Source organism: Vitis riparia, chromosome 16, assembly GCF_004353265.1.
Source record: "Vitis riparia cultivar Riparia Gloire de Montpellier isolate 1030 chromosome 16, EGFV_Vit.rip_1.0, whole genome shotgun sequence".
Classification (NCBI taxonomy): domain Eukaryota; kingdom Viridiplantae; phylum Streptophyta; class Magnoliopsida; order Vitales; family Vitaceae; genus Vitis; species Vitis riparia.
In genome coordinates, this window is record NC_048446.1 from 8,399,746 (window position 1) to 8,417,677 (window position 17,932).

Sequence of the window (17,932 nt, forward strand, 5' to 3'; positions counted from 1 at the left end):
TAAATAAATAACAATATCCACTTATTTAAAATTGTAAATATAATTTAAATTTGATATTTTTTTAACTTTGTAAGTTTTTTTCTTTTTCCTTAAAAAGTATTTCAATGTAATATTCAGGAAAAAAAATTATTGAAAGACATTATTATCCAAAAATAATTATATTTCATAGTTCTAAAAAAGGAGACGACAGGTCTTTCTTCCCAATATGTAATTGTTTTATCTTGAATTAATTAGTTAAAATGAATGAAATAATCCTCATATTTATAATTTTAACTTTTTTTATATTTTTTCTTGAAGAGTAACTCATTTTTTGACATAAATGTCTTTAATTATTTCAAGTATTTATACGTAGATTTTAAAAAAAATGTTATTTATACAATAATAGAATGAGAATATTTTAATCAAAATACGATCTAAAAATGATAAAGGGGTAGATTTCCAAAATTAGGCTTTCAATGGCCTTTTAAGCCCTAAGGAGGTGATAGAACCCCAAAGCTGAGACAGGGTGTGAAGCCAACCAATTCTTCAAATCTCCCTACTAAATCTTAAGCTCCCTGCACTGCACTGCACTGCACTTTTGATTCCTCCCCTTACTGACTCCTAATCTCACATGGGACACGTACCAAGGTGAAGAGTTCTGGAAACACTCTTCTGTTGCATAAATATTAAACTATTTCAGCCAAATCCAAAACTCCAGTAGACCATTAAGAGTGTACGGTACGTAGGAAGAGAAAATGAATTAAAACTGAGAATGAAGGTGGAATAAAGAATCAAAATCTCATCTAGCAAAGCTTTCAAGGGCTTAGAACATAAGTCCTAGGCGGTGTCTCTAGGTACCCTTTAAATAGCAGAACCCATTTGGCCAAACAGGTTTACGTTCAAAACACCTACAAAGCTTTCATCACTCAACTCAACCTCAAAATACAATTAAGGATCCGTCTACACAGTTGAATGGTACTTTTTTTGGGTAAGTATCAAAAAGACATCATCAATCAAGTGATTCCATATATATATTTTGAAGCCTCATTATTTGTATCATAATCTCATTTATTTACACCCTTTACCTTTGGCCATTTATTTGTACCCTCGTTTATTTAGATCTCACCATACATATTCAAAGATCCAGATTTAGACTTCAGTGGGTTCCACTACGAAACCAAGCATAACGTTTTCCCACAATTAAATCGAAAACACGCTGCACTCTCTAAAATAATTTAATAACACATAAAATTAAAACACAGTTTCACAATTCCACAAACTCAAATTTACATACAAGTCTGCCTAGAAATAAGTAATAAAAGCCTTTAATCATGTCAGCTCTGAAAGCATGGCAGTGAAGAAGAATTTCTTAAAACACTGCTCAATCATCTGAGCTATATTCACTAGATTCTGGCAGAATAGGCATAGCAGCACAACAAAATGACTCTTTGTCCTTGAGGAGAAGACAACTCCCGTCTGAATTCCATTTGAGATCAGTGACTGAAAACTGGGGCAACGGATTACTCACACAGTAAGCACCTGAAGGTGTCCACATGTACAAGTGCGAGCTTCCAGTACAAAGAACAAGCCGTGGGCACGTGGGATCCCAAGCCGCTGCTCGAATGGGATCTTTCTGGACCAGGATGGCAGCAAGCTCAAGACGGTGTATATCCCATATCCAGACAGCAGTCGGCATACTATCATTGCGGGTACAAATATACTGACTGTCTTTGCTCCATGACATAAGACCTATAGTAAAGAGGTAAGCTGGTCAAATTTTCACAATAAGTTCAATAAAATAACCTTACTAGAACATTAACCTACAACAAGGAGCTAGAGACTTGCTATCCTTAGTCGGGGGCTTTTTACCCCCTGAGATAATTTGTGTTTATTTCCTTTATAAGATGAACAGTTTGCTTTGTTTTCTTTTCTTTTGGAGGTATAGGCATACTCTTTTTCATCACTTTTTGTAAAATCTTTGAAGGATTTCTCATCCTTCCTTGTATGGTACTTGCCAAGTTCTATACAATGAATTATCTTATTTCGAGCCAAAAACACGAAAAGAAAGAACTTGATCAAATTTGTCATCATAAGTTTGTTAAGTAAATAGTTTGAGATTTATGGGATAATATGATTACATGTGCTTCAATAAAAGAAACATCCTAATGTCTTAGATAAATGAGATTGCCATCCTATCTCAATCAAAAGAACACTCATATGGCAGCCAATGGATGAAATCATGCTTTAAACACAATCCAAGTCTAACCCATAGCAAATATGATGACACTTCAAGATTTAAAGATTCAGAAACTGATGCAAAGGTTTTGATTGCAAGCAGAACAAATTTGGGTACAACTTAATCTGTTTTGGTAAAGCATAAAAACCAACTCAATTGGGTATCACAAGCTCATTTTACAAAAGAGTAACCCCCTTAAGAGCTACTTGTAAATTTTTTTGCATACTCATTCACCCAAATGGTGAACTTTCTACAGCAAAACCTTGCACTAAAATTTTATTGATCCCTTTCGCTATTCTAATTATTCTTATGAGGAAATTTTATATCAACATTGGAAAAAAGGAAGACTCAGTTTATGAGCCTTCCAATAATTTATATAAGTCCACTAAAAGATGTGAATGTTTTTAGTTTGTTGATCGCCTCCATTTCACCCTGAAGAACTTGCTAGGTACACTGAAGAACTTGCTAGTTGGTAAGGATACTTCATCAGGTGGAACAATCAAATGTTGGATCCTGATATTTATGATGTCAAATGTGGTTCTCTTAATTTCCAAGTTTTGCCAATGAGAAAATAGGGTGAAATACTCATTTCACAAACAAACTATTGAATAAGAAATACTAAGACAAAAGCATACAGATCCATTGGCTAAAATGGAAAAGGCAAAGGGGCATTCACATTACTTACAATAGTAGGGCCTCCAGGAACAATTAAATTCAGTTGAAAAGGTGTTTTATCAAATTGAAATCAGATATACCTAGACCATTCAGAATCCAATCCTTCTACATCCCACCAGCAATTCACATGTGCAATGAAAAATACGATCATTGGATAGCCTAAACCAAGGACATTTTTTGAGCAAAATGATTGATCTTTTCTGAAGGTTGTGCAAATGTTTTTACAAATTCTTCTCAGCATACCTCTTGTCTGCGAATGCAAAGGAATCCAGAATATAGACAGCTTTTAAACATCCTTTCAGATCAATTTTGAAACTATTTCTTCTGTGAACCTAAATCTACTGCAATTGCATTATGTGCAGCACTACAAAGCACTCATCTCTATATTTATTTTTATCACTAGATGTAATTCTAATTTGTAGAATGAACAGTCTTCACGAAACACACAAACATGATTCTAAACCCCCACCACAAACACCACACACACTCCACCCAAAAAAAAGAAAGACAAAAAAAACCTAAGCCTTAGTTTGCATTGTCATAACAATTTAGGAAGCAGGGGTTTACCAACTCCTTGTTTAGGGTTTGGTCTGTCTGCAGGAGGCTTCTGTGAAGGCAATGTAATGGGCACCTCCATAACCTCATACCTAACTCGGACATGGCCTTCTGGAGCATCTACAGAGAAAGAAAGATCCAGTAAAACAATTGAAAGATGGAATTTTCATAATCATTAACAAATGAATCTATGTGTGGGGAAAAAATGGCTTATAAGGCAGATCTTTAGTGGTTGGAGAAGGGTCATTGCACAGAGGTGTTTTGGGATGATTCAAAGCAATTTAAAGTAGCTCATTAAACATTAATTTACAATTAAAACACCATTGAAACAACCAGATAGCTCTAGTCTTCCCATTGTAATATTTACAAAAATAAAAAAATAAAAAAAAAAAGCAGAATTCAGGGATAAAGGCAATATAAGTTCAAGAAAATTCAATTGAAATATGACTTCATCAATAAGGAATAGCAATTAGCATCAAGTATACCAAACATATGATGCAATTGAAATGTGAGACAATTTTCTACCATGGGATTTCACTTCTAAATATTTGATGTGAATCATAAAACTCACCCACAACACTCTGGAAATCGGTGCCACTCCACACCTAATTGGCCTGGGACAAACAGAATATCAATGGGAGACCATCCAGTAGGTCGCTGAGCCAATAGGATTTCAGTACATAAATCATTTATCATCTTGCATCCAGGTCCTCCAGCCTCAAGCATGTACATCCATTAACTGACAATCAAATTAAGTTTCATCCTATTCAGGCTTAAGAAGTGTTACAGACTGAATTCCTACTCCTTGGCTATTAATAATCAACCCTAGATAATAAAGCAAATGAATTTTAGGTATCTTCTGGCCATATATTTTAATTATGGTCCCTTAATTTCAACCAAAATACCCATGTAGACACAAGTGCGGATGTGAGATCTGTGTCAAATACAGTTATTTAACTTATGATTGGTTTATATCTTTCTTTTATTCTTTTTTAATTATACTTATATTGCATTAGACACAATTATTTCACTGGTTATCTCTTTCTTAATTTTTTAAATTATATCAGATAATAGTATGAAATAAATTATAATAAAAAATAAAGAATTTTTAATCAATTTCCTACTCTTGTAATTGAAGAAGTGTTTTTATCTCTTTCTTATGTTTTTAAAATTATAATACATAAAATTTAAAATTAAATAAATAATTAATATCATATAAAATTAAATAAATAATTATAATAATTAATAGGATAAAGATAATATAAAATTAATATTTTAAAAAATCTCAAGATAAATTATAATAACTAATATGAAAAATCAAATTTTGTATATGATAAGAAATTAAATATGAATTATTTTTATCACCATATCGTGTATTAGAAGATTTTTATTACAAAATCAACAAAAAAAAAAAAAATTCATTTTTAAACTAATCAAGGTTCACTAATAACGTGATTTAATATTTTCTTAAAGATTTCTCTTAGCATGCTACTAAAAGAGAAGACTTATAATAAATAGATTCTTCTAATACAATTAGTGGTGAACTACAATTAACCATGAAGTATTATAGATAACTTACATTTATCTTATTGTGCTTATATTTAGTGTTAATTTATTTTGCCTTAATGTTATACCTATGTACCCGCACTCATAGTTGAGATCCTTCAATCGAATTCCCTTATCCTAAAATTTTGGGATACTAAGGATCTAACACCCAAACATGTACTCACACCTAATACCCACATCCAAACCTATGTAGCATAGTAAAAGACATTATACCCTCTTCTTTCAGACGTTAAGTGAACTACATTTATGTCCCATACTCCCCCTCCCCTGTCTAAGCTCCTCTAACAAGCCTTCAATGGAACCCAATTCTTCCCATATTCCTTCCTCTCTACACGTGTAGTCAAACCATAAATCCCTTGGAACATTCAAGACAAGCTTTAATCACAATTTCCGAACCTACAAGACAGAAAAAATGCTAGGATCATTGAGAAAAAGTGGAGGACGGTAGAGATGTTATGGGATTTACTTCACTTCTATTCCTCCTTTTGAGCCTCTTATACTATTGCATTTAAAAGTACTCCTCCCAATGTTATTCAACTCAATTGGAGTTCAACTTGTAAATCAAAAAGGTTGAACAACAATGAGAAGAGCTTTGTTCGGAAATGATGTATAGACTTTAGTGGACTAAACATTTTGTATAGTTCTCCTCATATAGTGGAGGAGTTTTAATCACACTTTTATCAGATTCTTGTATTTCATGGGGAGGATACCCCATCCTTCTCTTGTACTTTTTATCCATAATTACTATATCCTTGTTTCTGATCGAACAAAAAAAAAAAAGAAAGTGCCAACCTCCATCTCTGAGCACTCAAAATCAGCAGTCCACCTGCTGACCCCCTAGCATCAAGAGACCCCGCAGTAGGTGCCTGCCCACCCCTAAATTCCATATTGTTCTTGTGGATATATAGCACATTTTTTACTCCTGTAAGCATACCAGCTATGGTTTATAAGATGCCAAAAAGATTTAATGATTTTCCTTTTGTTTGGATCCTCTTACATTTCATGAGACAACACAAAGCTTCATTTAGATACCTTGGACAGAGGCCAAGTGTCAGCAGTTCAGCTAGCTGCTTTCCCTCCACATCCATCATAATTCACAAAACTGGATAGTTTTCTATGTTCTCTATCCTTTCTTGGACTAATTCTCTCTCCCCTCTTCTTAGATGATAAAGAGCTCGTGTATCTCCCCCTAGCCTCCATATTCATCAGTATTTTCAAAATGTTCCTTTCTTGCCTTTCATCGGAAACCCCCACACTCCTGCAGAACCAGAGAAACTGCTTATTAACCCAAGGATAAGGCTCCCCTCCAGGTTCCTGAACCCCTTGTGCATCATGAGTGACACTAATATAATCTACAATGTCTATGTGAGTTTATAAACAGGGCCTTCGTCCTATTCCAATCTAATTTCAATGTTCAACCCTACAAAATCTCCCATTTTCAGAGGCCAAGGGAAGATGGATTTCCCTCGTTATAAAGTTGAGACTGATTCTTAGATAGTATCCCAAGCAATTCTCTAGCTAAAAGCAGCTCTACAATCACTACAGGAATCTAAATGTAATTGAGTCATCAAAATAAGAGATGTTGATTGCTGGAAGCAACCAAGAGGAAACAAGATTTCATTAATGCTTACAGTCTTCCAGTTTACAAACTTAAACTAAATTTTAAATATGTAGAGCTTCAACCAAAGTGATATATTCAATTGTGGTGGTAAATATGCTAGATGCAAGGAAGAAACTACTCAATTAAATGACTAATTTATAGTGCACTTGAGGACAAAGATCATTAACATGAAATATATCACAAAAAAAGGTGAGTTTGGTTTAAGGGGCAAATTGAAAAAAAAAAAAAAAAAGTTTTAAGAGTCAATGTCATGATGCAAATTGAATTGGAAACTCTTTCCATAATGTCAAAGGACAGCTTTGCTGTCCACACTTCTTTCCTTATTTTAGCCCACACTTCTTTCCTTATTTTAGCCCACAATTGTTTCCTTATTTCTCCATTTATTATTCTGTACAATTAGCATACATTATTTGACAGATTATAGTTTACATATATAGGGCTAGAATCATGCTAGAATTTATTTGCTTTTATTTGCTTTCCATGTATAGCATCCTTGTAAAGTCTATATATAATATACAAAACTTAAGGCCAAGGTATTCGGCCATTCACACAATATTTTGACATGGTATCAAAGCTTGTATTCTAAACCTAGAGTTTACACGCTTTCTAGTTTTTCTTTGGGTTTTCTCGAATTTAGCCCTAAGGGCTCTCGGATTTAGCCATAGGGGCTCTCGAATTTAGCCCTAGGGGCTCTCGGATTTAGCCTTAGGGGCTCTCGGATTTAGCCCTAGGGGCTCTTGAATTTAGCCTTAGGGGCTCTCGGACTCTAGCCCAGCTTTTGGGTTCTTTTTTTTTTTTTTTTTTCTTCTGGTGGTTGTGACAACACATCTTTGGTGTGATCTTGGAGTTTTCTTTAGGTTTCTTCGCTTCTAGGCTCTTGGAGATCTTCGATTATTTGGAGGTTTGTTATCAGATTTAGGCTCTTTGACGATTTTTTTTTTTTTTTTTTTTTTTGTTTCCTAGGCTATTTCTGTCTTCATAATGTCTGAAGAATATTCTATTGTTCGTTTCAATGGCAAAAACTATCTTAGCTGGGAGTTTTAGTTTAAGATGTTTGTGAAAAGTAAGAAGCAAAACAGAGTCTCTAAGTCATCTACGGAATCTGAGTACCGGGCGATGTCTCTTGCTTGTTCTGAAATCATTTGGCTTCAAGGTTTGCTTGCAGAGTTAGATTTTTCTGAGACCGATCCTACACCTCTACATGCCGATAATACAAGTGCTATTCAGATCACGGCCAATCCTATCTATCATGAGCGCACAAAGCATATTGAAGTGGACTGTCACTCTATCCGTGAAGCCTTTGAAGCTCGTGTTATCACTCTTCCACATATTTCCACTGACTTACAAATTGCTGATATCTTCACCAAGGCTCTCCCTCGTCATCGACATTGCTTGCTAAGTAGCAAATTGATGCTTGTTGATCAACCTGCATCAATTTGAGGGGGGCTGTCAAAGGACAGCTTTGCTGTCCACACTTCTTTCCTTATTTTAGCCCACACTTCTTTCCTTATTTTAGCCCACAATTGTTTCCTTATTTCTCCATTTATTATTCTGTACAATTAGCATACATTATTTGACAGATTATAATTTACATATATAGGGCTAGAATCATGCTGGAATTTATTTGCTTTTATGTGCTTTCCATGTATAGCATCCTTGTAAAGTCTATATATAATATACAAAACTCAAGGCCAAGGTATTCGGCCATTCACACAATATTTTGACACATAAGACCTTACATAATAAAGAGACCCAAAAGAAAATTGTCTATGGAGCCTATGGACAAAATAGAGGTTATTCTTATGGCTTGAAAATAGAGAGAATTTAATGAGTAAAATAAATCAAATTCATCCAGAAAAATAAATCAGATCTATCAAGAAAAGAAAATATAACTACTCAAACGTTGCAAAACTGAATTAATGAGCAGAAATTAGTAGGGTTCTGTACAGGTAAACAATAAAATTTTGCATTATCTTTATGTCGAAACCTCATCTGTGTAAAGAAACATGTAGGAGGTCAATATCAAACATAATCAAATGCTTACCAGAATTGCCTTGTATAAAATCATCACTTAAACATAGTTCTGACATATCAAGTTGCAGAGGCTCATCTACCTCCTAGCATAATAAAAACAAAGGGTAAAAACTGAAATCAACGAATAATTTTTTTTTTTTTTTTTTTTTTTTGATAGGTAACTTCAATGAATAAATATCATCAAGTATAGTGACAATTGACATAAAAACAAAAAATTAAAAAAAAAAAAAGAATTACCTTGAAAACAGCAGCATAACAAGGAGCACGAACAGTAGATAGGTGCAAAAATTCAGCAAATGTTTTCCAAGTCAGGTGATTCAAAACCCGCAACATCTGATCATAACTACCAACTGCTAAAAACTGACCACAAGGAGACCATGAAACGGTCTTCACACCTAGTCCACTTTCATATGCTTGATACTTAGATAGGCACCTCCCATCTGGGGAGTAGATAAGAACCTGTACCAAACCATGCAGATTTTAAGCTTTTCATTTTTCAACAAAGAATAGTTTGTCACTACAACTGTACAGTATCTGAAGCTTAAAATATAACAAATCAACATTTTTTAACTCTAATTGATTAATTAACTAAATATAGATCTTTTTAGAAAAATTTACTCTAAAACCACATAAAATGTATCCCTTTTGGTGTTTAAGAAAAATTAGTAAAAGTTCATTTTTACTCTAAACCACATTGAACTTTTGCTTTTTTTGGAGTAATATTTTTAATAACATACTAGTTGAAATCAGATGCTGTTTGTGGATTTAGAGTAAAAATAAGGAAAACAAGTAGAACGGCATTCTATGAATACAGTTTTAATATAATCTTTTTTTAAGAGAACCACATTATTGAATGTTTTTCTCATTCAGAGAAAAAAAAAAAAAAGAGGGGGGGAAGCCGCCATGGCATGCACCATGTCAGCTGATTTGGCTGATGCAGCAAAAAAATTAGTATCGATTACAATCCATCCTATAATGTGCATCAAAGCTAGAAAAAATCCTTCTTTAAGAGAACTCCACAATTGCAACAATAAAGAAAAAAAATTATGGTTCATATTCACAACAAACAATGAGAAGTGTCAATTTGGAAACCTTGTATTCAAGAGGCGAATCCCAGATAACAATAGCACTATCATCTGGTGACCATTCAATATCAGCCAAGTCCAACGTATCAACAGCAAAAACACCCATAATCTCCCATGTATGGCAAGACAGCAGATTAATATAGTCCTTGCAATCACGCCTTGTGCAAATAGCTGCAAATTTTCCATCTTGGGTGAAGGAAACGCCCTTAGATGCATGTTTTGGCCATTGCACATGTACACATGCTGTGTTCACCAGTGACCAAACTGTTAATCGTAATTGGAAATCTGATGTGGTAAGTATGTGGCGACTGTCAGGGCTCCACCTAGCATACGCAATACCAGCAGGACCTTCATCTATTTTACATGTCCATTCAGGCTGAGTCAATGACCATGCTTGTATCATTGGTCTCTTATAGAGACCACAAAGTATGTATTCTGAATCAAGAGCCCACTCAATGTAGCTTATCTTATCCAAGCAAGAGAATAACTGCACAACCTGTATCAGAAAATAAAATTTTAAGTTTCATTATTTACCAACAAATTAAAAAAAAAATCTTTAAAAAAAAACAAAAAAGAACATGGTTTACCATCCGGAAAAACAAAAATTGAGTTTTAGCAGGTCAATTAGTATAGTCATAGGGAAATTGTTACACGATATCAATGAAAATAAAGCAGATGGAGCCCTGAAGAAGCAAAATTATACAAAGCAGTTTTAATGTATTCTTAAATGTTACAGTCATTATTTTAACCTTTCTAACCCATAAATTTACGGGTTAGAAAAGGCGAAACACTTTTCTTCTAATTTTATGAATCCTAGCCCCAACAATTTCTATTGGTGTAAGAGGGAACAGAATGCTTAAGGAACTTACTAATCATGGGCAGAGACATATCACCATCTCTAATATTAGTATCCAGACTGCTGATGTTAACATAGAGTCAGCAGCACACCACTAGAAATTAGTATCTGCTTTGTCTCAGTTAAGATTCTTGGAACCTAAATCATTAAGAGTGTATATATAGTGTTTGAGTCTCCCAAAACTTTATGGTTATGTTTGGTTCTTAGAAAGTACTAAGGAAAGAAAAAAAATTGTTAAAGAAAATGATTTTCTCACGTTTGGTTGTCCTATGGAAAATACCAGGGAAAATCATTTTTTTTTTTTTATGAGAAACAACAATGTAATATACATTAAATTAGGTATAAGAAGTACAATAGAAGGATGAGGAATTCTCCCACAAACAAAAGCTAAACAAAAGTAATACCATAAACCATATGGTAAGTACAAAAAGCAACCTCTCCTTACTAACCGACACCCTTGGAACTATACACCACTAACCAATCAAGTTGAACCACATTAAGGGGAATGCCCTTAAAATTGTGGTGCAAGAGGCCTAAAAAGTAGCAAGGAAATGAATGGTGTCCCAAAGAGCCTCTAAAGTCCTTGCCTTGTCCTCAAAAATCTAGCATTTCTTTCCCACCACATAACCCAAATCAAAGCAATACAAGCAGTTTGCCACAGTACTAGGCCTCTCCCTAGAGCTTCCCAATCTCTTATATGAAATGGCTATCATATCACAAATACTCTTGGGAGGAGCCCAATCCATCTTAGTCAATCTAAATGATCTGTACCATAGCCCAAAGTCAAAGGCCAATGTAAAAGAAATGATCTATTGATTCTCCATGCTTCATACACAACTTATAGATATCAAAACTAAGGATTTTATAAGGTCTTCTCAACTGTAATATGTCATTGGTGTTTACCTTCTTATGTGCCAGTAACCAAATAAAGGACTTAACTTTAGGAGAAAAGGAATTGGATCACAATGGTTGGAAAAGATTGAAAAGAAAGACTTTATTGTAAATAAACGTGAAGAAGATCAAGACCAAACTGCGCATCTAGAATGGATAGTGATAAGTGTAAACGAGCAAGAGAGGCATAAGTCTTCTAAATCTTCTATCTCAAAATCAGAAAGGTTACGACAAAGAAAATCAAATATAATTAAAATTAATTAGAAACTTAGGTTATATTTGGTCACATAAACTAATATGATAAACACAATCCATCCCAGCTTGTGTCATAATTTCAAAGTAATCAACAATGTAGAAAGAGGTGGTCAACCATCTCTCCACTCACCCTATATAAAATGCACCAATCAAAACTAAGTGCATTGAAGGTCTTATCAATTGTAACATGTCATTGGTATTTACACTCTTATACGACACAACCAAGTAAAAGCTTTGATCTTAAATGGGACTTTAGATTTCCATAAAAATTTGATTGAATTGAAAGAAACCAATCTAGCATATTAGATAAAGTTAAGAAGAAAGATTTTACTACAAATAAGCCTGAAGAGGATAGTACCCAAGCTATCGCAACTGGGACAAACAAAGACAAGTTCACATGAGTAAAAGAGGTCACGAGTCTTTGAAATCAATCTCCAAATCAATGAGGTTACAATGAAAATTAAGGTTCCAAGAAAAAAATGAGGCATTGTCAAGGATAGCTGAAATGAAGAGATTTCTAAATGTGACAACTCTATAAAAACTTGAAAATTGCAAGCACAAAAGTTGATCCCCCCACCACAAATCTTTCCAGAAACAAATTCTTATCCAATCACCTACCACAAAGAGAGTGTGTGCACAAAAAAAAATGGAGAATCTATGCAACAATCCTCCAAGGGCACCGATGTGACCATTTGACTGTATTGTTGACGTCCCAACCATTAAAATGTGTCTCATAATGTTGGCATCCCAACCACAAAGCAACTAAGGTTTCAATGGTTAGGTGCCAGTTGATGGTGATAGGCGTTTGAATCAACTCTTGGTAGGCAACCGTAGCTAAAAGAAGTCTCAAACACAAAAGGGGCTTCCTGGTGGGTCTCTAGGAGAGGGAAATCAACCGCTTAAGATGTTTGTTCAATGATGGATCTCTATTGGAGTTCCACAAAACATTGTGGAAGACCCTTTTTGTAAGGAGTCGAGAGTCTTCCAAGTTGAAGTCTAAGTTGATGTTCAATGAGCAAGGTGCATCCTTCAAATAGCCTCTTTAATAAGCTGATAATTTTAGTAGCTATGTGGGGATGCCAATGGTGAGTTTTGAAAAGGAGATTATCTCCCTTTTGAGGAAGACAGATGCAAGGAGAGGGCATGGTGTCAAGGCTTTGAGGAGGAAGAGGAAGCCAAACTCATCTTCCCATTTCAAGAGGGAGATCCGAAAGTTGGAGTGCTCAGTTAACTACAATAGGTCTCTTATGATAATTAAGGACAGGGAGGAGCAATGGGAATCAAGTTCTTGTTCAATGAGGATTTCAAGTTGATTCGTTTTTTGGTATGGTAAGCAATTGGGCTTTAGAGTTGACTAGGGAAAAACCTAATTTTCTAGGGTGTTAGGAGGTGTCTCTAGTTGGTTTTCCCATGTTGGGCACTTTTTGTTTACTTCGTTTGTATGTTGTTGTGCCCTTTTCTAAGGCTTTTAATATATTCTCGTGTTTCACCTATCAAAAAAAAAATTGTCTCATAAATGCTCAAAATTACCAAATGCTAAAGGGCATGACTTTTCCTAAAGAACCTCCAAAGCCACTTCCCTAACAGAGCATGATTCCTTCCTCACAGAAATCTTCTCAAACCCAATCTTTGGCATTTCCATTCACTTAGACAGCAAAATTTGCCAAGGGCAAGCATCCCCTCATCCAAGACCTCCATTTTGAATTAAACTCCTTTTCTCTCAAGTACATGTTCCAAAAAACCCCAATCTACATGAACATAGGCCTTTTCAAAATCAGTTTTGAAGACTATCCCTTCCCCTCCTGATCTCCTTTCATCATCCACCAACTCGTTTGCAATCAAAATAACATCCAAAATCTACCTCCCCTCAACAAAATCTCCTTGGGAAATGAAGATGGTATCATGGACAACTTTTCGTATATACCCTTATAAGACCTAACTATGATCTTGTACAAACTAGCAACCAGGCTAATAGGTCTTAGATTTTGCTAGTTTGACTCCTTTTTGGCATAAGACCAATGAAGGTAGCATTGATGCTTTAGTTTATTACCCTATTTTTGTGAAACTCCAAGAACACTCTTAGAAGATCCTCCTTAATCACATCCCAACACTCCTAATACACTACAATGTTGAATCCATCAGGCCTAGAAGTCTTTTCCTTGTTGAATTGAAATACAGCGTTGTGAATCTCCTCTTCTAAAAAATGGCAGTCTAGCCATATAGCACTCTCTACTGAAATGGGAAACCAATCCAGTCCTTCTCACCTCCAAGAATCACCTGAAGGCTTGGAGTATAACGTTCCAAAAAAATGCATTATCTTCTTTAGATGTTTTTTATGTTATCTAGAATAACCTTTCTTCCAACACCAAGGACTTTATAAATTTCCTATTTTGCCTACCATTAGCCACCCTATGGAAATACTTATTGCAGTCCCCTCTTTATCCATTTGACCATAGTTTTTTTCCTCCAAAACAACTTTTCCTTTAACACAACTCCTCCAATTACCCTTTCCTTAAGGCCCTCATTGCTAAAAGTTCTAGAATCAATTCCCTTCCTACTCCCTAGCATCAATGTTATCGATGTTTGTAAGAATGTTTTTCTTTTTCTCCTTTAAATCTCCAAAAGACGCCTCATTCCATTCTTTCAACTTTGATTTGACAAATTGTAACTTCTTCATGAATTTATGCATTTTTAAATTATTTAATCTTTATATAGAAGATTTAAAATAAGTGAAATGAATTTGAAGGAGCATATCAAAATAATAAAGACTTCAAATCTATTTTTTATTTTATTTCCTTCTATTTTTCTTCTATATTTTCTTTCCTTGCATTTTCTATCAAATTTTCTAAGAACTAAACATAGCCTAAGGAATATGGTCTCTTCATTACGTTTGGTTTCATTTAGTAGGGAAGTAGGGAATAGGAAGTTATATCTACTCCTTTATTACATCTCTTTTCTATGTAATAAAATTTTGCATTCCATTAAAAAGACAAGTTCAAAAAATTCTGCATTTTAGGAAGTGGGAGTCAAGTGGTTAGTTTGATTCTTCGGGGCACATTTTGGGTCAGAGTAATCTCGGAACATCATTCTAGTGTTTAGTGTCCAGATTTCAAACCATCAAGTCCACCTATGAGGATTTCATAAAATATCATGGTGATTAATTAGCACAATAAATTATGGTGTTAGAGAAAGAGAAGCTGGCTCCAAATGCATACCTGTTTCAAAATTGTGAATGAGGGTTTTCTTGTGCAATGAACTGTCTTTTAACACTGTTTAGTGATGTTATAATGATCAGGTTCTCTACTTAATCCACTAATTTACAGTTTGAAAGATTTGAGAAGAGTTATGGAGTTTTGAGGGACTGCTTCTTGCTTGCTGATTTGGTGGTTTTACAGAAAAACTTTTAGTGGCTGCTCCTTTAGCATGTGTATCCATTATTTTGCATTGAACTTGGACACTGTTATTCTATATATCTGAAACACAATGGAATGTGAAAATTCCCCTTTCTTTAGTATGGTTTAAGTTATTTTCCCTAATCAAGGGCAAGATCTAATTAAATTGAAAATTTTCTCCTCAATGCAGCAGCCATTTAACTTGTTAAGGTGACTTTTGTTTTTTCAAAAAAGCACCAAATTATAAGATTCGTGATTTTCTTTTATCTCTTGTTCTTCTACTTTCTCAAAACCTAATAAAACATAACCCAAAAAACAGAAAAAGAAACTACAAATTGTGTTCAAACTTAAGTAAAGCTTGATAAATACCTTAAGCGATAACACATCCCTAATCACAAGACGATAATCAACTGCAACAGCGAGAAATCGAGCATTTGGTGAGAAACAACACGGACCGGTCTGCTTATAAGATTCAGTGAACTCCATTGCAGTTATGAAATTTTCATGGGAAAGCAACTCCAACACTTGAACCTCATAAAAGAAGATTTAGGCCTGTCAAATACGCAATACTATGCTTTCAAACAGTGGAGTAAAAAAAGCCCCCTAAATTCTGAGTGCATGTCCAATAATATCGATGATGGTTAACTCTGAAATATTATAAAAGTATAATACGATATTTTGAAATTAGGATCCTTCCTCATGTACAAATATCAGTCCACAGATTCCAAAGTACACATCGAATGATGTATCTGATAACAAAACAGGGATAATGCATTACTGAATAGAATTTATGTCCTATCTGGCATTTGGCCCAACCTTAGAATTGATATGCACTGGGACATTAAAAACCTAGTAGAGCCACTTATCCCTCATCACTGGGATAAAATTATCCCATGAGAGGAATGCTACATCCCAAGAGCATTTGGGACAGGACTTAATGTTTTCAATGTACTCTATTATAAGGATGATTATTTACATCACAACTTTCTGTAGCAGTTGCAAAATATTTTTTTTACTTCAGATTTGATTATTTGGAACCATTGTAATTAGTAATATACCAATTTTCAAAGGTAGTAATCCTAATCCTTTTTTAAATTATTAACAATGCTGTGTTGTTGAGATTACAAGGGGCACTTCTAAACCTTTAATATATGACTCTAGCTCTTGTCGGTTTCATAATCCTAGCATGAATACAAGTGGGTGATCCAGCAGAGCCCTCCGGAGTAAGGAATTGGTTCGAGAAAATCAAGCACCATGAGATAGATAGGTTATCAGAAGGGACGATGAACATATCTGCAATGTAGAGGCTAAATTTATATTGATGCATCTATTACTTTTGCTGAATGTGAAGCATTAAGGAATGCACTTAGACCAAAAAAGCAAAGAAAAAGTATAAACAAATAAAAGACAGAGTTAGCTCAGTGTTCAAAATCAACTTTAACCAAACTAGCTTCACGTAAAACACACTGAGTCAGCAAACTCAGTTCGCAGAACAGCAGAGTCACAGACATTAAACGCGTCCAAGACCCGCTGCCTAATCCAACTCGATCCTCTGCAATAACCTTTTCAATTGAAAAATCACCGAGTCTCAGACTCAGCCACATTGCAGAGATCCCGAATCGATACAAAACGAGTGCATAGATATAGGTTTAGCCATTCACAAAAACAACACTAAACACTATAATCGAAAAGACATCTTCAGAGGAAGCCAAAAATTGAAGCTAAAAAGTAGCAGATCTAAGGGATTTTGAGTAACCTGAGAGTCTACCAAGCTTAAAGATTGAAATTATAGAAGATGACGGAGGAAATGGCAGTGGCAATGTCGAGAGCGTCCGTACTCTTCTGCTTGTTCTCTCTCCTCTCTTTGGTTTTCCGTTTTCCCTCTCTTTTCTCAGCCCTCAGCCCTCCAACCCCGCTCTAAAAACAAATTGTCAGAAATGATTACCGGAAGAAAGTAGTTTGATTTACGTTCAAGAAAATAGAAAATTGTGTCTAACTTTAATAATATTTTTCTCTTCATCATGTCCTAATCATACTCTTCAAAATGCATAGAGCTTCGATGTAATTTATTTTAACTTATATTTTTTATAAAACCTAAATAAAATATTATAAAATAAAAAAATCTAAACATTTTCAATTTCTTTCCAATAAAGTTAAACTATAACTTTTTATAGCATTTACTGTACATAAACTTATTGTAAGAGTTAATTAAGTAACTTATCATAAATGTTAAGAATAGGAATGATAATGGAATATGTTTTTAAGGTACCTGTCCTACCTCCCACCCCTAATCGAATGGGTCTGAAATTTAAATAAATAGTTTTAGAACGAGTTTGAAAATTTTTTTAAAACTCGGGACAAGTTCAGTCTATCACACCCCGCCCCATCCCAATTATGTATAAAATTGATTTTAGAAATTATTTTTATTTTCTTATTTTCAATACATAGATAATAATAATAATACTTTTCAATAAAATAAGTTATAAAAAATATAATAATGTATTTATTTTAATGTAATTAAAAAATGTAAAAAATTTTCAAAAAAAAAAAGTTCAACATTAAAAAATAATTTTGCCAAACACTTAATTTTTATTTTCAAAAAAAAAAATTAAACTAAAAATGCTTCCTAAAATCATTATCAAATGGAACATAACTCTTTTTTTTTTTATTACTTGTATTAATCAAACATCCAGGAGTCATTTAATGATGTATAAAATAAGACAAGTTGAATTACATTTCAATTGGTATTTATGTTTTGTTTTATAACAAACGATGTCTTTGTTTTTT

The 17,932-nt window shown here is 34.1% G+C and overlaps 1 protein-coding gene across 2 annotated transcripts; it reads right to left on the reverse strand.

The window, feature by feature from the left end:
- Positions 1-1,179: 1,179 nt before the first annotated feature.
- On the reverse strand, positions 1,180-17,069 carry LOC117934304 (WD repeat-containing protein WRAP73). 2 transcript variants are annotated; one of them, XM_034855988.1, is made up of 7 exons: positions 16,902-17,069; positions 15,515-15,669; positions 9,759-10,247; positions 8,904-9,125; positions 8,677-8,749; positions 3,458-3,565; positions 1,180-1,728 (listed from the first exon to the last, which is right to left on the reverse strand). In XM_034855988.1, the coding sequence occupies exons 2-7, from the start codon at positions 15,629-15,631 to the stop codon at positions 1,361-1,363; spliced, it is 1,377 nt and encodes a 458-aa protein (XP_034711879.1). In that variant the 5' UTR covers positions 15,632-15,669; positions 16,902-17,069; the 3' UTR covers positions 1,180-1,360. The 2 variants fall into 2 exon arrangements, with proteins under 2 accessions (XP_034711879.1, XP_034711878.1); XM_034855987.1 differs by having other exon boundaries at positions 15,515-15,697.
- Between the last annotated feature and the right edge of the window lie 863 nt (positions 17,070-17,932).